Source organism: Osmerus mordax, chromosome 14 (assembly GCF_038355195.1).
Source record: "Osmerus mordax isolate fOsmMor3 chromosome 14, fOsmMor3.pri, whole genome shotgun sequence".
NCBI classification, from domain to species: Eukaryota; Metazoa; Chordata; class Actinopteri; order Osmeriformes; family Osmeridae; genus Osmerus; species Osmerus mordax.
In genome coordinates this window covers 2,871,035-2,895,399 of record NC_090063.1, presented here as the reverse complement: position 1 = coordinate 2,895,399, position 24,365 = coordinate 2,871,035, and the positions used below count along the sequence as shown (strand labels likewise).

Below are 24,365 nucleotides of genomic sequence, written 5' to 3'. Positions count from 1 at the left end.
GTTCAATTAAATTATGCTTGATTGGCATGAATGAGTGAGCACTGTTCTCTCTCTCTCTCTTTCTCTCTGTCTTTCTTTCTCTCTTTATTTGTCTCTCTCGTCCTCTTCCTCAGGGCACCCTGAAAATCAGTCTGCCCTACAGTCCCACCAAAACACTATCAGTCAAATCCATCCTAAGGTGAGACTTACGAAGACTTTTATACTGACAGACCAGATATGACTGTCTTCCTAAACCTCTTTCTCCCTCTCTCTACCTCCCTAATGATGAGACAAAAAGTGAGAAATTACACATAATATAGTACCTCTAAAAAAACAATCATAAAATAGAAAGAAATGCTACAGATACAGTACTTACAATACTGAAATTATACAATATATAACATTGGATTATCACAGAGTCAAGGTATCAAGTGTTTGATTCAGTGTGAGCGAGTGTGTCAGCCAGTGACGCAAGGTAAAATCTATTCTGTGGCATAAATCAAGGCCGTAGCCATGGAGTCAACATTGGGGGGGACGAAATCTGCTGGGGACTCTGAGGGTGCCCCCCTGAAAAAAAATTACGTTTAGTTATGAATATGATTTCATTTTTTATGATCAATTTGGACCGCGTGCTTGGTTGTTTGTCATAGCGTAGCACATTTATATTTTATTTATATTTTTATATCAATATATTGGGGGGGGACATTTTGACCAGATTTGAATATTGGGGGGGATGTGTCATATTTTGATCATGGCCCTGGCATAAATTATCTCCCTCTGTCTCTTTATCTCGCTCTTTCCCAGTGCTATGAACCTAGACAGGTTTGAAAAAGGGCCTAGGGAGATACTCAATCCAGATATACAGAAGGTGAGAGCCTCTGGTCCACACTGTTTTGTGGTGCGTGTCCGTGACATGTACAGAGTGCAATAATGCATCCGTCCTGTGTGAGTGTAAGGTAACAACGGTTAAATTGACACAGATTTCTTGTGCAGGACCTCCTGGTGTTAGAGGAACAGGAGGTAGGTAGCGTATCTGTCCTGAACTTTCTTCCTCTCTCTCTCTAGTTCTCTCTCTCCTCTCTCTCTCTATCTCTCTCCCGCTTATTTCCCCACTTTTGCTCCCTTTCATCCTCCCTACTTCCCTCTTCTTTCTCGCTCTCTCTCATCTCTCCCTTCTCTTTTCCTACCTGTCTCACACACGTACACATACACACGTACACAGTTCATAGGTTGGGTTCAACAGGATGTGATCTCAACTAATCCTTCTCTACAGGGTTCTGTCAATTTTAAATTTGGTGTTCTGTACGCCAAAGATGGCCAGCTGACAGATGATGAGATGTTTAGTAATGGTGAGTCTCTCTTCCATCTCATTCACATTCACTTCAGCAAAGCACCTGTCTAAATTCAGCCAACACTCCTATGTGTGTATGTGTGTGTGTCCTCCAGAGATGGGCAGCGAAAGCTTTGATAAGTTCCTAAACCTGCTAGGAGACAGCATATCCCTACAGGGCTGGGCAGGCTACAGAGGAGGCTTAGACACCAAGAGTAAGTAACAGGCCCTTCCGCCTCTTTCTATTCTTTTGCATCCTCTCTTCCTCTGACCCCTTTGCTCTTTTTCTCTCTTTCTCTCTCTTGCTCTCTTTTCCTTTTTCTCTTTCTGTCTCTTTCTGTCTCGCTTTCTCTCTGGTTCTTTCTCTCTTGCTTGTTTCTCTCTTACTCTCTCACTGAATAAAAACACTATGAGAACAGATTCATATTAATTATTTCACTCATGCCCCCCCCACACTTTCCCTTCTCTCTCTCTCTTTTTTTCCAGACGACACCACAGGAATGAACTCTATCTACACAGTGTACCAGGGCCATGAGCTGATGTTCCATGTTTCTACCATGCTCCCCTACTCTAAGGAGAATAAGCAGCAGGTGTGTGCGTGCATTTGCTTGTGTGTGTGTCTGTCCTTGTTTGAGTGTGTGTGCGTGTTTGCGTGTGTGTCTCTGTCTGAGTGTCTGTCTGTATGTCTCTGTTTCAGTGTGTGTGTTGTGTGTATCCATCTCATTAATGTGCAAAGATGAAATTCTGAGAAAATGGTGGCAGGCCATTTACCAAGATAAACAGGAAGAGAGAGAGAGAGAGAGAGAGAGAGAGAGAGAGAGAGAGAGAGAGAGAGAGAGAGAGAGAGAGAGAAATAAACACTATCATACACTCTCACTCAGGCTAAACACATACTGTACACATCACATGTGTTTCCATCAAATTCCTTTAAATTCATAAAAAACTGAGGAATTGACTTATGAGAGAATGTCACAGACACAAAGGTCCACATGAAAACAAATAAATGAACATGTTTGGACATTTTCAGTGAAAGTCTCTGACAGGATCACAGGAGGGGTGATTGGTGTGTGTGGCATTCCCTATTAAATCGATTGGACTGTTTTAAATGAATCAAATCAAATTCTAAACACAAACATGTCGATGTGTGTGGTGTGTATGTGTTTTGCCCATGTGAGTGTGTATGAGTTAGTATGTGTGAGCCAGTAATCTTGATGGAAAACTATCCATTCATATCATGAAGGGCTCAGTATAATTAGATATTATTATGGTCTGTGCTTCAACCCTCTCTGCCTTGGGGTGCATGGTTCTGTTCAAGCAGGGAAAGGAGAGAGGCTGGGAAAGAGAGGAGAGAGAGAAAGTGATGGATGGAATATCGAGAGAGGAGTGAATGAGGAGTGGAAAAAATGAAAGAGGGAAGTGTTAAGAGAATGTGAGAGAAGGAAGGAAAAGATGAATGGTGGGATGGATGAAAGGAGAAGTGTTCACCAATGTCAGGGTTCCACAGTGCTTCACATCTTGCAGAGGACAGTGTTCTAATCACTGTGGCTTCTTAACAAGCTTGCAAGGGTCAGGGGTCAATTACAATCACAGAGCTCTGAGATACAACAACCTCCACTCTCCGCACACGCAAACTCACACACGCACACACACACACTCCACTGAACAATCTAATCATCAAAGGAAGTTGGAGAGCTATCTTTGAGATGTTGCTCATGATGAGTCAACCTTTGCAGTCAGCTAATTGTGTTTGGCTACAACATCCTTATCACCAGTCTGATCTACAGAGCCAGAGCCACGGCATCTCCCTACTGGTGACTAATGATATTCATTCACTTTTGAACATTCTTTCCTTCTCACTTTTTGGAACGTTTCCATCGTCCTCCTTTTCTCTGCCTTTTATTTCATCTTCTCTCATCGCATCTCTTCTCCTCTCCCTTACCTTCTTTCCTCTCCTCTACTTTCCTCGCCTTTCATCCCCTGTCCTCTCCTTTCTCTCCTCTCTTCTTATGTCCTCCTTTCCATTCCTCTCCTTTCCTCTCCTCTCTCAGGTGGAGAGGAAGAGACATATTGGGAACGACATAGTCACCATCGTATTCCAGGAGGGAGATGACGCCTCACCATCCTTCAAACCGTCCATGATACGCTCCCACTTCACACGTATCCCTTATTGAGTTAGATGATGTAGATGATGATGATGATAGTGATGATGACAGAACAACTCACCTAACCTGCTTCCTCAACATCCTTGTCAGATATTTTTGCATTGGTCAGATATAACAGTCAGAACGACAGTTACAGGTGAGTCAGGCTTTGTTTCACAATCATGTTCTCTTGACATTTAAATTATGTTTGTTGTTCAACACATGACCAACAAATAATCTTTTAAATCTTTTGGTAAAAATTTCATTTTTACACTGTAAATAACCTAGGGGTTGTGTATCTGACCACTAAAGTATCTAGGGGAACACTGTGTGTCTGAGCACTGTGTGTTTACCTTACAGTATGTGTGTGACCAGGACAGTGATATGTTGTTTGGCTGTTTGTAAATCTTGTCCTTGGCATACCTTTACAATGATACCCAATGTGTGTGTGTGTGTGTCTGAATGTCCCAGGTTGAAGATATTCTCAGAGGAGAGTGTTCCCCTGTTTGGACCTCCCCTTCCCTCCCCACCTGTGTTTACAGACCACCAGGAATTCAGGGACTTTTTGCTAGTCAAATGTAAGATCGCCACTAAGGACTGAGCTGTCTGTATCAGTACTGTTAAGCCGAGATCAACATGTAGTTGTCTCTCCATATCATCCTCTCTATTCTCCACCCCTATGCCTCTTTCTCTCCCACTCTGTCCCTCATTTCCTCTGTTGTCCTCTCTCTTCCCCACTGCGGCTATCCCTCCTTCCTGCAGTAATCAATGGGGAGAAAGCCACCCTGGACACGCCTACGTTTGCTCAGAAGCGTCAGAGGACTCTGGACATGCTGATCCGATCCCTCTACCAGGACCTCATCCCAGACCTCCACAAGGTACAGACTCAGCTCAAGGTCTGGCTTGAGGCCAGGCTGAATATGGTCATATCTGCTCTGGTCGGGACTATGTCATATTTGTTTAGTTAGGAACATGAATGTAGTAGTGGGGTCTGATCATTTATTGTCTATTCCGTTTTGCAATTGTTCCTAATCCCACTGTCCTATACATTCCACTCTGCCATTGTCTAGTGTGGTCTATTTTACTCAGCTTTACTCAGTTCTATTTAATTCTAATTAGTTCTGTTCTTTTCCACTGCTGTCTCCTTCAGTCTAAGCCTGCTGCCTCAAAATATATACTGCAATGCTGTCTTTCTTTCTAAAGTGGCTCTTTTTCTCTCTTACACACACACACAGATAGGAACAAACAGAGCAAAAAGTACACATTACCTCACACAAACATGTTTTTGTGTTCACCAGGCCTGTGTCTTCCCCCCCTTTCTCTCTCTCTTTCTCTCTCTTCTGTTGTTTCTGACACATGCCTCACCCTTCTCTTGGCTGTAATGCTGCTTCCTGCCAGGGTCTGCCTCTGAGACCATTTTCTGCTTGTGTGTTTGTCTCTGTGTGTGCATGTGTGTATATGTGCGTGTATGTGTGTGCTGGTCTCCCATGTGTAGGTTCCCTTCTCTCCTCAGAACATGCTGAACAGACGCTCCTTCAGTGACGTGCTCCCAGAGTCGCCCAAGTCCGCACGCAAAAAGGAGGAGGCACGACAGGCTGAGTTTGTCAGGATAGGACAGGTAACATACTCTTTCTCTCTTGCTCTCTCTCTCTTTCTCACACACATATGGACCAAACAAAAAGTACACACTTGTACAGACACACATTTTTGTGTTGTCCAGGCGTTGAAGCTGAAGACCATAGTGAGAGGAGACGCTCCCACCAGTTTGGTGACCACAGGCCTGTGTAGGAAGGAGGTGAGCATCTGACTAGGTCTTTCAATGACCTATAATGGGATGGGTATGAGTCCCTAGACACAGTTTCTCAAATCTATTCTAAACCCTGTCTGTGTGTGTGCGTGTCGGTGTGTCTGTGTGTGTCTGTGTGTGTGTATGTGTTGCAGCCCTGGGAGTCCCAGTCTTTCTGCAGTACATTTCCCCATGAGACCGTGTGTGCCGACTCCTGGGGTCAGTCACTGCTGGTTGCCACGGACATGGCAGGGGTAATGTTATTGGACGGTGAGTTGATCTGAGTCATTAGTAGAATTGTTGTCATTATCTCCTGTTAGCCATTGAAATATGAATGACGGAATTTTTTAACAAAAACTGGAATCCAGATCATTATTCTGGATTTTAAAACAGAATTAATAATCCCATCAATAGTGATTTATACTATTGATTAGTGCTGTCAGTGAAACGCGTTATTAACGGCATTAACGCAAACCCATTTTAACGCCGTAAAATTTTTTTGCGTGAGATTAACGTTCTTTTTGGCATAGCAAACTTTGTCGTTTTTTTCACATGCTGTTGCAACAACTACTGACGTTAGAAAAACTACAACAAATAGCTAGACCGGAGACAAAACAACAGGCACGCCGCACACACTCTTTTGCGAGCCGGCTAAAGAGTGTGTGCGGCGTGCCTGTTGTTTTGTCTCCTGTCTAGCTATTTGTTGTAGTGTGATCCGGTGTGGTGTTGTAGTTTTTCTAACGTCAGTAGAGTGTGTGCTAAGAGTGTCTGCTAAATGACTAAATGTGTGTGTGCCTAAAGAGGCTAACGTTACGTTTTGAGTGGATAGTGAGCGCGAGACGCCAAAATGGATGCCAATTAGATTCTGAATGGAAAAGTTACTTTAAAAAAGTTGCCAAATGGTTCCATTGACAAGACCAAATTGATCTGTGCGTTTTGTCGTTGTGAACTGAGCTATCATTGCAGCACGTCCAGTTACCACTTGATGGCCAAGCACACAGCTGATGCGAATTCTCCGCCCCCTCGTCAAAGCCAGGCAATGTTGCAATGTTGTTTTCAATTAAAAACTAGTTGCACTAATTAAGCAATCCAATCCACTTTTCAATGTTAATAAGAGCATTAAAATGAGAAAAAATAATGGGACAAAAATAAATCAAGGGACATCTAGAATAGATAAAAATGTGCGATTAATTGCGATTAATCGCGAGTTAAATATGACATTAATGCGATTAATCGCGATTAAATATTTTAATCGTTTGACAGCACCACTATTTATACTAAGTTTTTGCTTCACTGTGTTTCAGCACCTGATCCAATGCTTGCAAACACCGGTGAGTCTGACAGACTCAACTCTTGCTCTTGTAGTGCTGTACAAAAACTGAGAAGATCACTGCTCTGAGTTTTCAAAGAGTCTTTTTTTATTTCTCTCAACCCCTGCAGACATCTCTGTCTTCTGGTAGTTATATTATCTGACAGGGCTAGCAGCTGCTCACTTCACCAAGAAAAGACCCATTCTGAGACAATGTTAGATTTGCTGATATCAAATTTGATATCAGCTTTGGTAGGGACATCAATAGTTAATGTGAGACAATTAATGTGAGACAATCGACAATTTTATTTGCAATGACTCGCAAATACTGTTTTTAGAGCTTCAATATAATAAGTTGGATTCATGCGGTTATTATGTCAAAATAAGATGATCCGTTCATATCTTTCTGTGTTATCTTGCAGAACTTCCAGCGGTGCCTCCAGTGCAGGTGTTTGACAAGACCATGATGGTCAAGCAGATGCACATTCTAGAACCTCAGGACTTGCTCATCACCCGAGCAGATAAAGGTAAAGGAAAGTTGACCCCATTTATTTGTCCATCCTTTCATCAATCCAGTCATACAGTCAAGTCCCAATATTTGTCCATACACCTTTAAATTCATATACTTTCATAAGGGGCTTGTTTATTCCTCTTTTTCCCTACACTTTCTTTTCAAGACAATGTCCCCCCCCTTTATTTCCATATCGCCCCAGCCCCCTTCCCCTGCTCTCTCACTCTTTTGTCTCTCCCTCTCTTTCTTCTGCGTTGAACATTTACTCGCTTCCTTCTAGCTGATTCGCTCAGTCGCTCCAGTGAACTCATTGATCTCTGTGTCTGCGTGTGTGTGTTGTGCGTGTGTGTGTATTTACTGCATACAGTATATGTGTGTATATGCATGTGTATACTGTTTATGTGTTTGTGTGTGTGTGTGTGTGTGTGTGTCTCCAGCAGGATTATGATGACCTATTGAGATAACCTTTCCACTATTTTACTATGGAGGTTGACAGAGAGAGAGAAATCTATACACAGGCTTGTCAATCAACAGCAGGCTGAATTGTAATATGTATTTCAGAAGAAAAGAAGAATGCAAAATAGTCTTAAGGTTGAGTGTTAGCCTTCACCATCAGAGGCAGACATGCTCCAAATGATGTCTTTAACACAGAGACCAAACAAACATCCTGAAATCCCTGAGCACTTTTCTGTCAGAAAAGGAGACAGGGCCATTTAGAAAAAAAATACTGGGGTTCTACCAAACGCCTTGCGCCGATTTACTTCAAAATTGAACTATTTTCAACTTGATACGCCCGAGAGCTTCGCTCTAAAAAAAACAGCCTTCGTATTCTCTCACTTGAAAAGGAATTGAAAAAGACGTTCGGAGAACCACTTTGGGTTTTCTTAGAGGAATGCTCTCACTGAGGAACTGCGTATGTATGGGTGTGAGCATGTCTGTGTGTGTGAATGTGTGTGTGCATTTGTGTGTGCGTACTGTAACACCCAGCTCCACTGAGCTACCTACCAAGTGGCTGCACTCCGCTTCCCCGTAGAATTAGGTTTTCTGTGCTCATTAGTATTAAGCTTTTTCACCGGTGTCATGTAATTTCCAATTTAAATCCATGACATCTGTAGTTTCAGTGTTAAACTACGTATTTTGCCGACTGAGCGTTATCTAGTCCTGTCTTGTGTGTATTGTTACCCTTGGCTCTTAAATGTTTGTGCATTGTCTGTGATTGTGTTTTGTGTCTAATCGTGTTTTAATAATTCGCTATTTTACAGCAGCTGTTATTTTTAAATGTTATTTATAAATAAATATGACTGACTGACTGACTTAACACAGACTCTGCTTTTGGATTACCCCCTGTTTACGAACTGCTGCCTGTACCTCGACCAAGTCTTTGGATTGTCCCTATTGCCCTGTTTGCTGGTAACCTAATCTTGGACCGTACCCTGACCCTGTTTAATAAACCCCCTGCATTTGGAACCTACCCTGTGTCTGCATCCTCGTTACACCTACAGAATGTGTGTGGATCTGTGTTTTTCAGTTTAGAGGCTCAAAATTAAGCCTAACATTAATCTCAGAAAAGCACAGTAGCGTGTTATATGATAGTGGTCCAGGCAAGCCTTCTGTCAGCTCATTCACCAACCCTCAGTACTGGCAGTGTAAGGTCTGTCCCTGCGCCTCTTCCGCAACCTTCCCATAGGGCTAGGAAATGAAAACCCTTCACCGGACTTCATGAACCCCTCACAGCAGATCCCGGTCCTCGGAGTACTGATTGCAAATTCCACTCTCCTGTTCTCCCTCTGACACTTACTGCCACTACTTAAACTGCTTCACACCCTGTCCTTTCTGAAGTATTGTTTTTCTTTTTGCCAGTCTACCAAACCTGTTAGTACTTATCTTTTTTTATAGAAACGCTGTTCTGTTGTTTTTTTTGCTCCTGTTTTCTATTGTTATAATGAATACCCCTGTGCTCTGCGCTTGGATCCAGCCATCCCCGTCCAGCCATCTTCATCAACCACCCACAGGCTGCTTGCCTATGGGTGGTTTCAGAAACAGAATGAATGAACACAATAATAAAATACTATGTAAGGATATATCCCCAATAATTAGAACCTTGTGTTACTGAATCTCTGAGGAAGTATGATGACTGTTGTCATGTATCATCCCCTTAAAGAAGGAAGGTCCGTGGAAGTAGGTTAGTGTATCTCAGTGCTGATTGGGTTGGTCTCCCCTCTCAGGGAAAGATGCCCGTCTCTATGTGTTCAGACTGAGCACGCTCAAGAGAGGACTGGAGGAGAGGCAGCTGGTCAGGAGCAAGTGTGACAGCCGAGAGAACAAGCTGGAGAAGACTAAAGGTAAGCACACATAAACCCTCTCAAGAATAACGGTTTATCCTGGAGCTAAAAAGTACATACAATACACAACATTTTGTACTACAGCCAAACTATTCTCTCCCTCTCTTGCTCACCCCTCCTTTTCTCTCTTCTTCACCCCACACTTCACTTTCGTAACCCCTTTCTCTCTTTCTCTCTCTTTCTCTGTCTCTCTTTCTCTTTTCTTCCACCTCCCTATAACTCTCTTCCCTATCGTTCCAGCCCCTAACCAGCCCTAGAAAGAGCTTCTCTTGGTACTCATCCAGGCTCAGAAAACGCTGGCGAGATATGAAGCCTAACATGAACTGTTTTTTGATTTGAGTCTTGAGTTATGGCTATGACTATATGTCTTGTAGGCCTATGTCTTGTTTTTCATTTTCGTTCTTTGGATCCTCTTGTGAGACTGTATTTAGTAGTCTGAGTCTATATTTTATATTCCTCTCTTTCTTTATCTTCCTCTCCACTAACTGCCCCACCTGTTTTCTCATCCCTCCATTCTTCTCCACCAGGCTGTCATCTCTACTCCATCAACACACACCACGGGGTGGAGTTGCGCATCGTGGCGGCCATAAGGAACAAGCTCCTCCTAATCACCAGGAAACAGCCACGCCCTGACGGGTTTGGCGCCATTGCCATGGGAGCGGACTCACCAGTGGAGGAGTTCCAGTACATACGGGTGGGTTCACACACACAAGACAATGCACTCACATCCTCCTGTATACAGTACATATTAATGAGCCTGTGACTCCTCTGCAGGAAATCTGCCTCTGTGATCCCCCAGTCGTCATGGCGCTGGTTGACGGGCCGACGGGGGAAAATGACAACATGATCTGTGTGGCGTACAAACACCAGTTTGACTTGATCAACGAGAGTACTGGAGACGCTTACCGGCTGCACCACGTAGATGCCAACCGGGTCTGGATACACACACACACACATTCACACACACTCTTACTGTATATAAAACATTGGGTCACAAATACACCCATGTTCACACACACACATACTCAACACGGGGTCAAACCCTTTCTCACACTCACACGCACAAACAACTATGCTGGTTTACTGGGTAAACACTCTCCCTCAGCACCTTGGACAGAATGAGCCTCTGGGGCAGCTGTTCTAACAACCTCGCTCCTCACAGCTTCAGTTGGACCAGCTCTGTTAGCATCCCAGCTAACAGCACACCCCGGATTAGCAAACAAAGAACAAAATGACAGAATTACAACTAACTAAACAATAACTGTCCTTATCATGTAACTAATGAACTAGTGAGGAAATAATTGTGTCAACATGATTAACACACACATGTACAGTCAATGAACTGTAAACCCATGTCATCTCTAGATACTAGCAATTCTTGGTTATATGGAGCTAGTTTTGGAGAAGCCGTTCACGTTGAGTGGCGTGGTGCTGTCAATGCTGTGTTCAGGTTGCTGACTAAGGTTGCGGGTTATGTTTCTGCAGGTGAACTTTGTGGCTGCCATTGATGTGTACGAGGATGGGGAGGCAGGCCTGCTGCTGTGTTACAACTGTAAATTTCTCCCCGAGGAGAGTGTGTGTGTGTGTGTGTGTGTGTGTTTGTGTGTGCTTGTTTATTAAATTGATGAACGCTGTAATTAAAATGCATGGTTACCTGGTGAATTTAATCCCTCCTGAGAAATAATTTTTTAAAGAGTTGTTGTTTTGTAGGTTAGATTCTGCACATAAATATTTAATACCATGTATTGTGATTGTACTGGTATGTTACGGGTCCACCACACTCTTTCTTGTGTGAATGTTCATATTCTCTGTTCTTTCTCTTTCTTCTCACTCTCTTTCTCTCTCTTCTTTCTAGACATCTGCTACTACAAGAAGGTGTGTCCATTCAGTGGCTCCACCCCTATGATCCACTCCAACGTCTCAGACTTCCACTTCAGCTGGAACCAGATGCCCAACGCCATCGGTAGGTAACCACAGCAACCAGGCCACGCCCCATCCCAGCTTTGGATGGCTGAAGCCGTCGCCATGGTAACAATGCAGTTGGTCTGGCCCACCCGCGACAATTGAGTGTTTTATTTATTTATTTTTGAGGAGGATCATTTGCTTATGTGTGTTCCGGTGGGGGTCTGTGTGTGTTTGTGTGAGACTGATTACATTGCGCTTCCCCTTTAGCAATGACCACTGCTGCTTGTTTACATTACATTTACATTTAGTCATTTAGCAGACGCTCTTATCTAGAGCGACTTACAGTAAGTACAGGGACATTCCCCCTGAGACAAGTAGGGTGAAGTGCCTTGCCCAAGGACACAACGTAATTTTTGCACAGCCGGGAATCGAACCGGTAACCCTCAGATTACTAGCCCGACTCCCTTACCGCACAGCCACCTGACTCCCTTGTTGAAGCTTATGACAAAATACTCTTTTCCTCCATACTTCTGACACTTTTTATTGACAATATATCAGTCATTAATTAACAGCAAGACAACACAGTGATGTGATTTTAGTGCAGTATAAGCCCTAACCTATGTTGCGGATGTTGTTGTTCTTGTAGTTTGTGCGTTCCCCTATATCCTGGCCTTCACCACAGACTCCATCGAGATCCGACTGGTTGTCAACGGCAATCTGGTGTACACAGCTGTGGTTCCTGAGCTACAGTTGACTGCATCCAGGGTGAGAATGATTGAACCGGACAGTACAGTTGTGTCCTCATTACCAGACAGATAGGTCCTACTAATTTGACTACACCTGGCTTAGAATGAAAACCAATATAACATAATCAAATATAAACACAATCACACAAAATAAAACAGAATACAATACAGCGTAACACAACACAAGATCTCTACTAATCAGTAAAAGCATCTTACAAACACAAGTGTGATCCTAGTATAAAACAAGCTACATGCTGTGAACTGTAGGCAAGGCCCTCTCTGCATTCTCTCCCTGCAATCAGCCCTTATTAGCCCACAGGGAAATTAACCTAGCAATCAGGCTGCACAGAGAGCAATAGTAATACAGTCATAAGTCATTCCCTTGGAGGTTTACCACCCAGCACATGGAAACAAGCATGCCGCAAAATCAGACTGTCTGACTATGCAGATGATGGCATTTCCGGACTTGCTAATTATTCTTTTAATATGTTTCTCTATCCCCCTCTCTTTATGTCTTCCTTCCTCTCTGTTTCTGGCTCTGTCAATCTCCCACTCTTTACCTACTCTCTTTCCTCTGCCACCCCATCTCTCACTCTCTCTCTCCGTGTTTTCTGTCCTTCTCTTGGTCCTGTTCTATCTTCTTTGATACTCTTCCTCCTTCTGCCATATCTCTTTCTATATTCCGATCTCCTTTCCGTTTCGTTCTCCAATCTCTTCTCTCAGTCGGACATCTACTTTGTGTCATCTGCTCCGGTCAACTCCGCCACCAACTGCAGCTCCAGAGACACCAGTTCCCAGAGTTCTCCTCAAACACCCACCGGATACGAGATGCCCGTGTTCCCCTCCCCCCTTGGCGATGGTAAGACTGCCCCCCTGGAAAAGCAGTCACCCCAGGGCCCATACAAGAGCTTATACATCATGGCAGTCTGCACAATTACTCTTACATCGATTCCAAATGTAGAAAAACTGCAGAATTCAAGAACTGGAATTCTCTCACAGTGTTTAAGCCTGCCTGTCTAGAATTAGTTTGATTCTGCAGTGACAGCGCTTGCTTGTCGTAGCAGTTTGAAAGATAATATTCCCATAGGGCCTTGCGGTGTTGTACCTGCAGTTGTACAATGAATCCTTTAGGGCACACTCTCCAAGGGGATGTTATACCATAAAGTAGACTGGCACACACATTCACAAACACAGGTCAGGTGACAAAACCTCCCAAGGGAGAGCAAGACCTACTGGGGTGGGCAGATACATATCAGCCCTCTTCCCCACCTCCCCCACCCCTCTTTACCTCTACCCTTTCCCCCATCCATCTATCCCTCCATCCTACATTTGACTCTGATTAACAATGGTCCACTTTCTCCTGCTGTGTAACGTGACGTGGAGGACATATTTCTGATGCAAATGGTCTTTTTCATGACTCACAAGGACTGTGAGTAGACAAACACTCCTATGTGCACACACACACACACAAAGGACAGAGAATAGCTGGGAACAGACAAGGAAGATGTCCGTCTGCTGACTTCTATCTGTTCCGACGAGGCAGCAATCATCAGACACAATAGCAGTAAATCTACTGACAAGGCCACCTCGGACAGAAACAGCTTCAGAACATCACACACACATCCAAATGAGGTGCCCAAAAGTGTGTGTATGCGCTCAGTAGCTGATGGTAACTTGTTGGGCTTGATGGGTTGGGCTTGTTGCTAGGGGATTTGGAGGAAGATGCTATATCTGTTCCTGGGTGCTTCCTATTTTAATCCAATTGGTCAACTCTTAGACTGGCCATGATGCCTCTGTAACAGGGTTTTCACAGTCCCTTGAGAAGATGAAACTATTCTGAGTGTGTGTGTGTGTCTGTGTGCGCGTTTGTGTCACTGTGTAACCTTCTTCTTCCTCCCCTGGTTCAGATTCTATACGGATTCCGTACGGTACCAAGCTTTCCCTGTACGTGTCTAAGGACGCTGAAGGTACTGGAGGGGTCACCTTGTGTGTCACGCCATGCGGATGCTGCCCCCACTAACATGCATGCACTCACATACTACACTGTCTAACTATCAGACACGTTGGCATGTAGACCAGACGATTGAACATGAAGTGAATGTTCAGTGTCTTCTTCTACCCGCCTCCTAACCCCATACCTATTACTGTCACAAATACTTGAGGCAACAAGGTGAGAACAGGTTATGAGCATGAGATGGAAAGACATAAAGACAAAGATAAATCGAAAGTTGTGAGTGAAACAAAGGGAGGAAACTTACTTGTCCATTTACTTAAAGTACAGACGAATGGAGAGAAAGGGGCAATAGGGGATGTTGATAGTGAGAGAATAGGGGAATAGAGAGAGTAAAGAGGGAGAGGTTGTGTGGATAAAGATAGAGAAAAAAGGAGTGTAGAGAGAGGTGAAAGAGAGGAGAGAGAAAGTGGAGGGGTGGGCAAAAGTGATATAAAAACTGTGGTATTCAGAGGAAAGACAGTAGAGAGAAAGAAAAAAGCAAGGGAGGAAAGAAAGTAGAGGGTGATAAATTGTTGGTAGAGAGAAAGGGAGAGAGAGACAGGGGGAGAAGAAGACAGGTCTGCTATAGCATGATTTACAGATTGCGCCGTCGCCATGGATACTTTTGTCAAAGTCCCTCTCCGATCCAAATAGAGGTACCACAATCTGGAGTGGGAGTGGGGGCACTGACAAACCTGCCATCCCTAGAGTGCCTGTTCAGTCCTGGTCTGTGCACCTACCCGTCTCTGCTGCTGGGGACTTTGTCATTCATCCAATCTGATCATATCTCATTTACGCCCACCACAATTCCTTCAGCACTGCTACCACGACTAGCACAGATTTGCTAACCGCTAATCCATAAGCCAGAGTCGCATACTGAGTTTGCAATTCATCCACCTCCAGTAACATCAGACAGAGTCTGTTACTGACGCTGTTTCAGTCGACAGAAAGCCCCACATTTGTCAACCCTATTTTCCTGGTACAGGCTAAAGTAGTTAGCCTGCCTCCGGTACAATCTGCTACAGTCTGTTTCCCCGAAAAGGCTGGGACATAATAGCTATAACCTGGTCCCTGTGGTGCTGACTGGACAAAACCATCATAATCAGGTCTAGACCTTGTCACAACATGGGACACCAATAGACATTCATGCTATTAGCCTTATCAGAATCTCATGCTAGTGAGGTAACTAGATTATGCTTATGCATTATTCCCCAGGAGCAGAAACGCATGTGGAATATATGGATGCTGCCCGATGATAGAATGTATATTGCACATGACTTGCATGCTTGTTTCAATTGAACTGATGTTAGTTGTCGTCTAATATTGTAGTGAAGGTAGAGGGGGGGATTGTGATGCTGTGGGTTTGCCACAGACATCACTGTGACTCCCTCACCCTTTCTGCTGTTTCATTCACCTCTGACCCCCTGACATTTGAAGGATGTGGGGTTCTGTTTTGCGCAATGCGGCCTCCTCATTGATTTAGTCACATAATTGTGCATGCTTGTGTGTGTGTGTGTGTGTGAGGCCCGTGTGTGTGAGCGGATGCATGTGTCCGTGTGATAAGTCTGCGATGGAGAATCACAGCACTACCCCCTGGTGGCTACATGCAGGCGGGCACATAGCCACTGTTCAGACAGTGCCGTTTCAGAGACGTCCAATGAAATTCAGAACTTCAATTATTAATTTAGTAAAATTAATTATACATGATCAACCATAGCAGGCTGTAACTGAGTGGTCATATTACACCATGTTAATAAGAAAATTAGGAAGAATTTATACAATCCCCAAAGTGTCATTCAGCAGTTGATAGACTGCAGCGTCGGTGTATTTTTTGTGGTTTGAGTAATTTGTGCTAATAACTTAGTTGTGTGTTTGTTTTTGTGTTATGTGCAAACAATTTAGCCTTGCAAATTAATTTAATACTCTGAGCCATAACATTGATTCAAGATTCCCTAATGTAACAGTCTCAAAAGTCTCTCTCTATTTTGACTTCAAATTTTGGCTTTCTATCCCTCCTCTTCCATTATTTCCCATGTTTCCTCTGTCTCTCTGTCTTCTCTTGTTCATCTTTCTCTGCTTCTTTTTACCATCTCACCAATTACACCAATCCTTCCCCGTTGCTCTGTCTTATCTAGTTTTTCTCTCTAAATCCGTCCTTCTTTACACTCTCTTCTCACTTTCTTCCCCACCCCTCTTTACTTCTCTCTATCCCTTACCCTCTCTCATTTTTCTTGTGTCTTTTTCTACCCCCCATCCCCATCCTAGGTGAAACCGCTTGTAAGCACATCTTCAAGATTCCGCTGAGTAACCTGGTGGGTCGCAGCATTGAGAGGCCTCTAAAGTCCCCGCTGGTCAACAAAGTGGTGACATCCTCCCTTAGCATGGTGGCCCCTACCCCACTCAGCCCCGCCACACACTCCCTCTCGCTGTCCCGCATGGAGATCAAGGAGATTGCCAGCCGCACGCGCAAGGAGCTGCTTGGTAAGGCTTTGCATACAACACACTCACACAAACACTGATTTCTACGTAAACACATTTAATATCAGCTGGGGGTCAGCTGGCTGAGCGGTTAGGGAATCGGGTTAGTAATCTGAAGATTGCCTGTTCTACTCCCGGCCGTGCCAAATGACGTTGTGTCCTTGGGCAAGGCACTTCACCCTACTTGCTTCGGGGGAATGTCCCTGTACTTACTGTAAGTCGCTCTGGATAAGAGCGTCTGCTTAAATTACTAAACGAAAATATAGGCGAGCAAAGGACACACAGGGAGGTACACACTGAGATGATCCTTACATGAAGTATTCAAGAGAGCATAACAAAACTGTATGTGTATGTTGTTTGTGTGTGCAGGTCTGACTGAGGAGCCGAGTGGTAAGCCAGACAACAGCACGGTCAAACAGAGGAAGATGAGCAGGAAAACTACTGAGGAAGAGCCCAGGGCTCGGGCTTTGACGTCAACTAACGAAAGGTGACTGACATCATTATCAGCATTGTCAGCATCATACTATTGCCTGCTCTGTGATTGACTGAACAGTATGTGCTTTCTTTTTTAATCCAATCAGGATTGGATCTGAGTCAGCTGACACAGACTCCGAAGTTCAACGGCATTGTTCCTCTGGCTCAGAGGCGGAGCCAGAGAAAACGGTGCTAGGCGAGGAGACTCCCCCCCTTCTGACCAACCCCTTCACCCTCTCCACCTCCTTCGAAGAAGATGTCCTGGACCTCAAGTGAAGACAATCCCATCATGCACTTCTCCACCCACCTCATTCACACATCTTTGGGCTTCTCCTTTCCTTGTGTGGGTTGGTTTTGCTTGTTGTTGTTTTTTTCTTGTTTATCTCCCTGTTGCTTGCCTCCACACCCCTTTTACCCGACCATCAGGCCTGGAGTGTGATGGACCGTGTGTGTTTGTGTGTTTGTGTGTGTGCTGTGTGTTGTATGTGTGAGTGTGTGTCTAACAGCCGCGAACAAACCCAAAGAAATGAAGAGGTGGCAGGTGTTGACTATGTCAGGGAAGAGTTCAGTGAGTTTTGCTTATGGTTTCCCCCAATAAATCAAAACTGAATGTAAACCAACGCACCAAGGCACGAAGACGAACCCTGTGTTTCAAACTCCCTCTTTCTGTTCCCGCAGCTCCCAGATTTGCTGCATATTATTGTGATGATTTCCACTTTCAAATGTTGTATAATACATGCATAGCTATGTGTACATCTGTTTATATGTTAAGATGCATACACATGGAAAAACATTGTATAACTTTATAGATATATGATAAAAATACGATTAAGTCACCTATTCAGTAAATGTATTATGTTTTATGCTCTACACGTTGGCCTGTCTTGTTTATTCCTTCATACAACAAGCAGACAGACTAACAGACAGACAGACAGACAGACAGGTACAATGATGCATAGATGATCTGGTATGCAGGCAGACGGGTGAACCAACAAACTAGTTGACAGACAGGTACGATGATAAGGAGTGAGACAGGTTATTATGTACTGCAGACAAGAACTGTACATAGTTGGACAGGTATGTAGTTAGGGAGACAGACAAGTAGAGGGCCAGCTAGATAAAGAGACAGGTGGACAGATGAACCAGAAAGGTAGACATTTACTTAGAGGCAGACAGGTGGACCGACAGGGTTGAAAGTGGAATCTCCCAGAAGTGCCAATCATCAGCATACTCCACAAAACTACAGTTCCTATGATGCAACTGCCTCTCCAGACCTACGGGTCCTATAGCACTCATGTCTTGAGGGTTGCACACGGCAGCATACCACCACTGGTAGTGTTATCACGTCAGCATTGATGTCCATTCTGAAACTCACAAACCCACTACATGGCCCTTGGGAGTCCTATGTAGCTTGTATGTATAAAAAAACTTCCTCATAGGGTATCTATGTAATCTCCATAAAGATCAATCTCAGACTTGTGAGTTTGGTAGGTGGAAGACTGAGCTCACCAAGTGCAATGGGACATGAGAAAACAGTGAGTGACTAATGCATGCACAGCCAGGAGTCAGTTAAAATAGCATTAAGACACAGCCATAATCCAGAATAACTATAATAGCAAATACAATACAACTAACACTGTTGAGAGTCCAGATGTTGACGACAGGAAGTTAGCGTTGCAACTCTCATATTGGCGCCAGTGATCAGAACTACATGTCTTATTTTCTTGCTAAATGGAACCCCTTTTTGAAAATGCATGAACACCCCTTTCTCCCTTATACGCTCCACTCTCTCTCACCCACTCTTCTCTGTTTCTCACTGTGTTTGCCTGAGTCAATGTGCATCCCCTCAACTATTACACAACATAGGATGTTCCAAAAAATTGAAAAATATGAATAATATTTTACAAGAAAAGTATACTTGTTCTTCAATATTTTGATTCCTATAACATATGGGTCAACAGGGGGTTGCTGTCTGAAGATTTCTAATACTGCTTAATCACTTTGATTGTTACTCCCTCTTCTCTCTTTTTGATTTTAGCCCACTCTCTTCTGTTTTTCTCCTTCCCCTTGACGTTTTCACAGTGGTTTTGTATCTAAATCAATATTTACTGTTTAGACTGTTGCTGAACCTCTCTGTGATATCAAAATGACAAAAAATGACAAAAAAAACACCAAGTGTCTTAAAATATTGTATCGCCATTGTTTTTAATGCCAAGTACTACTTGTAAATGTTTGTGTTTAAAATTGTGGCCTCAAATGAAACAAAAATATTATTATAATTACTTTTAATATTATTTGAACAATTATTTTAAACAAGTGCTGTAGACTTGTCACTGCTGTGAGAGTAGTCATTTCTGTTCATTGATATGTAATAAATATTTATGGAATTTGATCCATTTGTACTGTCGTTGTCTTAACAGATGTTAGGGGTAGCTATCTAACATCTGTTTAACAAAATTGATTCAAGTACATTTAATTAATTACAACAGACAACAATTCCCCGGGTGCACAGGGCAAAGGGACCCAGTAACATCTGTATCCAGGCAGGGGGCAATGTTACCAGAGAGATGGATTATGGTGACTTAAGCAAGTCATGTCATCATGAGCTACCTGTTAGCATGCGATCTGACATATAGGCTTTGGGGACTCTTAGACTCACGTGCAGTTTGTTAGTTGTTTGATTGAGGTGATGGGTGTAATGATCAAAGACTCAAGTCAGATAGTTGGTCAATAAACCATCACTGTTCCGGACCCTGGACTGAATGGAAATTTGGTGAGTGGACCTTTTCAGTTTCTAATTGAGTACCACTGGTCTATGGGAAAGACGCATTTGAAAGAACCAGTGAAATTATATGAGGAGGAGATGGACTATGAGTTGGAAGGATGTATTTGCTTAAATTGAATTAGAAACTGATACAGAATACGCAACAAGGCTTTTGAAAATGTTTCGAGCAGATAAGGGAGAATACAGTGTGCTTGTTTGGCAGATGCGAATATGAAAGAAGAGATGCATTTCAAATTTTGCCGGAAATACCAACTCTGTGTAACTCCTCCCTCCGCCATCAAACCAGCATGTGGGATGAAATCGCGATGCATCGTTTCTAACATTTTTGCATCGGTCACCGCCAGAACAGTAGGCGGAGCAACGTTTTTGAATCTTATAGAAGCCTGCCCCATGACGTCTTTTGTGTGGATGTCGTCAGAGCCTGTATTAAACAATAGGTGTGTTCGACTCATAGAGTTAATATAACTAGAGGAAGCAACTTTTTGGGAGTTTTTCCTTGTCTTCCTTGAGGGTTTAGGTTGGTTGAGGGGCAGTTCTATGGGCATATGTGAAGCCCTCTGTGACATGCTTGCGTGTAAAAAGGGCTATACAAATAAATTTGATTTGATTTGTCTTCCAAGATGGCGTCCCCATTCATTTCTAAGAAAAGTGCTCAGTGGCGCAGTGAGGCAAGCGAGAGTACGAAACTGGACCGCGCCATCTTTCCACTTCCGACTCTTCCGGTCTAACTTTAAACAGTGGCTCTTTTTTTCCCTAGCTCCGAGACCTCGTGCACGCTTGCAACTAGCTGTACACGTCATACTTTGCGACAGCCAGTGGCGAGCATAGATTTATATGGTTGCGAGCGTGTGAGCTAAGGCATTGCAGTGGCAGAATGGGTTACAAGTCTGAAAGGAATCAGAGACATGATGCAAACTTTACGTAAATGTATGCTGTCATTATATAGTATTCCTTTCACTTGGTTGTTACAAATAGGCTATAGGGCTAAATATAGGGCTATTCTAGATGGAACTCATCACATATGTTGCTTTTTGTCTTGTGATTTGAGTATGATTTCCAACGCATTGTATTGGATTAAATAAACTGTTAACATGAACAACTAGCTCCATCGTTCTCGCCAGGCAAAGAAAGCTCAATAGTTATTTTGGTAGGCTAACAGAAATCTTCCATAATGCAGACTTACCATAGCTTACTGTCAACTGTATTTTCAAATGAAATGCCACGAAATTCACACTGCCTTCAATTTACATATCAGTGTAGAAATGTGGCCTGTGTTTTATATGTTCTACAAAACCAAACGCCTATTATTGGATATAACGTGATCTAACAAGACTTGGAAATAATGTAATAAATAAAAGCTTGAGAAGTGTGTCTAAAATATACTTTATTTAACATTTGCCTTTGAAAGGGGCATATTAACAGAACTAGGCCTATATACAAGACGTTTCCATCAGATATAAGTGGGGGTGAAACAGTCACTGAGGACCTTCATTGTCCCACAAAAGCAGTCTGGCTTGATGACACGATAAAAAAAAAGAATAATGGGTGTGTTTAACAAAAGCTTCTGAAGGCAAGACTAATCATATATATATAATTTCTTATTGTGGTTATCAGTTAAAGTATTAATATTCGTCTTTGCTCCAGATAGACATGTCAACAATATGCTCACGCTTAACATAATGTAATATTTGCCATCATGTCATGTACGTAAAAACGTTCTTGACAGAAAAATCAAATCTGTTTTAATATAACGGGAATAAACTATATTAACAACATTTCATGTATGTGTGACAACCATTTGCTAAACTTGCTACAACAGGGAAGGCAACTCAAGCCATTTCTCCCTGTGCTCATTCATTATGGCTCATTCAGCTCCAGGTAAATCGGCTATCGGCCAATGTGAACTTTTGTGCTCGTGCCCTGTTAGTATCTGCGAGCACATTTGCAGGCAACTTTTATTGACGTAAGCAAATAAATGGGGTGCTAGTTTACCCATTTCGGATTGGTTTCAAATTTAGCAAAAATCAGGAAAAAAAAAAATATGAAAAAGCTAGTAGTATGAGCCAGGTTCTAGAATCGAACAAAAATTATTGGGGGAGATAGTTTTGTAAATGTTGACTGGAGTTAATAGAATAAAAACGACCGGAGAGCCGGAAGTCTAACAAGAAATGCAATACCACCTACATCCATTGCTTCAAACCGAGGGGCGAGGGGTGGGGGCTTGGTTCGACTTCATGCAGCACCAGCGGCGCCGACAGCCGGCTGCAGTTGGCTGCAGTCGAACGCACCTATTCTCTGAAGTCGTCGATTGTTTATTTACCCCCTCCCGCCTTTTCCTCAAACACAGTGAACGATGGCGAATAGAACACGAATGTTGCTTGCTTGTATTTCAGTACTGCATTTAAATAAAAATGTATTACTGAAAAAAAAAGTCCCAGCCGCCACTGGTCTTAATGCAGTAATGAGAGTGAAAAAAATAAATTACCCTACATCAATATGGAACTTATGGAACAATAAAAAAGCCAGAATATCCAAAAAAAAACAGGGGAGTCTGGGGCAGAAGGAGGTTTTGGGTTGCCAAACTTAAGCTATACTATTGGGCTGCTAATCTGAATGCGCTACTATACTGGCGAAATGGTATGCCAACAGCCAGTAGTCAAGGGGGCATCCCTCATGGCTTCAAATATAAATATCCTCATGTGGTGCCACCTCCCTCCCGGCACTTCTTAATAACCCGGCGAAAACAAAAACACCTCCCTATATAAATAGCCCTGTTATCCTTCACTCGTTAAGAATCTCGAAACAAATTCAATCTTTTCTTGATTTACCCAAAGTCTATATAGACAGTCCAATTTGTCACAACCATGCTTTTACATCTGCTTTGATGGATCCAGCCTTTTCCAGATGGAAAGACAAAAATATTGTCTTTGTAAGGGATCTGTACTCTGAAGGTGACCTTATGTCATTTCAACACCTACAACAGACATACGAATTACCATCTGCACACTTCTTCAGGTTCCTCCAGATTAGGAATTACATCAAGACTCATATACCACACTACGAGCATATGCCCAAACACAACACACTGGACAGTCTTCAACACCTTATACCAGGAAGCACAGTCTCCTTTTTATATGATATGCTAAGGGTCCCAAGTGGAGGAGTTCAAGTATCTCTGGGTCTTGTTCACGAGTGAGGGAAGGATGGAGCGCAAGATCGACAGGCGGATCGGTGCGGCGTCTGCAGTGATGCGGGCTCTGCATCGGTCCGTCGTGGTGAAGAAGGAGCTGAGTCGAAAGGCGAAGCTCTCTATTTACCAGTCGATCTACGTTCCTACCCTCACCTATGGTCACAAACTGTGGGTAGTGACCGAAAGAACGAGATCGCGAATACAAGCGGCCGAAATGAGTTTTCTCCGCAGGGTGTCCGGGCTCTCCCTTAGAGATTACATTTACATTTAAATTTAGTCATTTAGCAGACGCTCTTATCCAGAGCGACTTACAGTAAGTACAGGGACATTCCCCCGAGGCAAGTAGGGTGAAGTGCCTTGCCCAAGGACACAACGTCAGTTGGCATGACCGGGATTCGAACTGGCAACCTTCGGATTACTAGCCCGATTCCCTCACCGCTCAACCACCTGACTCCCGATAGGGTGATAAGCTCGGTCATTCGGGAGGGGCTCAGAGTAGAACCGCTGCTCCTCCGCGTCGAGCGGGGCCAGTTGAGGTGGCTCGGGCATCTGATAAGGATGCCTCCTGGACGCCTCCCTGGTGAGGTGTTCTGGGCACGTCCCACTGGGAAGAGGCCCCGGGGAAGACCCAGGACACGCTGGAGGGACTATGTCTCTCGGCTGGCCTGGGAACGCCTCGGGGTCCCCCAGGAAGAGCTGGTGGAAGTGGCCGGGGAGAGGAAAGTCTGGGCCTCCCTGCTTAGGTTGCTGCCCCCACGACCCGACCCCCGGACAAGCGGAAGATGATGGATGGATGGATACTAAGGGCCCATGAAGTGGTGCCCACTGACAAGCTGAAAAACTATTGGGAGCAGGAACTTGACATGGAAATTTCAATAACTGTTTTGGAGGGAATTACGTATAGAATCCAAAGCAGCTCTATCAACTCCAGGCATTCTCTAGTTCTATTTAAGTAGTTCACAGACTCAATTGCTCAAAAGCCAGGCTCCATGGCATATACCCCAACATTTCTCCTTTATGCGATAAATGTAACAACAAACTGGTACTCTTACACATCAGTTTTGGTCTTGTTCCAAACTAACTTCCTTCTGATGTCTTTTATTTGACTACATTTCAAAGGCCTTCCATAAAACTATTATACCAGACCCACTCCTTGCCATCTTTGGTTCAGTGGTGTATGATCCCAACATTACAAGCTATGAAGGGAAAGCCATTTCCCTCTGTACTCTGTTGGCCAGATGCCTCATTTTGCAACAGTGGAAATCAGAGGCTGGCCCCCTATTCCAACAGTGGCTTAGGGAGTTGGGCAATGTATTGCATATGGAAAGACTCCGCTATACGATCACCAACAAAGATAGACCCTTCCCAGGGCTCGACAATAACGATGGCCCGGGGC

General features: G+C 43.6%; 1 protein-coding gene across 3 annotated transcripts in view; it reads left to right on the top strand.

Moving 5' to 3' along the window:
• garnl3 (GTPase activating Rap/RanGAP domain like 3) overlaps positions 1-19,386 on the top strand; it is a 61,604-nt gene extending 42,218 nt beyond the window's left edge. For 2 of the 3 annotated variants that reach the window (XM_067250950.1, XM_067250951.1), the window contains 26 exons: positions 114-178; positions 784-847; positions 973-999; positions 1,253-1,328; positions 1,426-1,524; positions 1,796-1,899; positions 3,358-3,466; positions 3,562-3,607; positions 3,922-4,028; positions 4,213-4,328; positions 4,964-5,068; positions 5,171-5,245; positions 5,392-5,506; positions 6,541-6,567; positions 6,968-7,072; positions 9,282-9,398; positions 9,926-10,092; positions 10,173-10,331; positions 10,884-10,950; positions 11,254-11,361; positions 11,950-12,068; positions 12,773-12,908; positions 13,957-14,016; positions 16,308-16,523; positions 16,890-17,007; positions 17,102-19,386. In XM_067250950.1, the coding sequence (XP_067107051.1) occupies positions 114-178; positions 784-847; positions 973-999; positions 1,253-1,328; positions 1,426-1,524; positions 1,796-1,899; positions 3,358-3,466; positions 3,562-3,607; positions 3,922-4,028; positions 4,213-4,328; positions 4,964-5,068; positions 5,171-5,245; positions 5,392-5,506; positions 6,541-6,567; positions 6,968-7,072; positions 9,282-9,398; positions 9,926-10,092; positions 10,173-10,331; positions 10,884-10,950; positions 11,254-11,361; positions 11,950-12,068; positions 12,773-12,908; positions 13,957-14,016; positions 16,308-16,523; positions 16,890-17,007; positions 17,102-17,270 (2,676 nt within the window). In that variant the 3' untranslated portion in view covers positions 17,271-19,386. The remainder of the gene's footprint in view (positions 1-113; positions 179-783; positions 848-972; positions 1,000-1,252; positions 1,329-1,425; positions 1,525-1,795; positions 1,900-3,357; positions 3,467-3,561; positions 3,608-3,921; positions 4,029-4,212; positions 4,329-4,963; positions 5,069-5,170; positions 5,246-5,391; positions 5,507-6,540; positions 6,568-6,967; positions 7,073-9,281; positions 9,399-9,925; positions 10,093-10,172; positions 10,332-10,883; positions 10,951-11,253; positions 11,362-11,949; positions 12,069-12,772; positions 12,909-13,956; positions 14,017-16,307; positions 16,524-16,889; positions 17,008-17,101) is intronic. The other variant, XM_067250952.1, reaches the window with a different exon arrangement.
• The last annotated feature ends 4,979 nt before the right edge of the window (positions 19,387-24,365 follow it).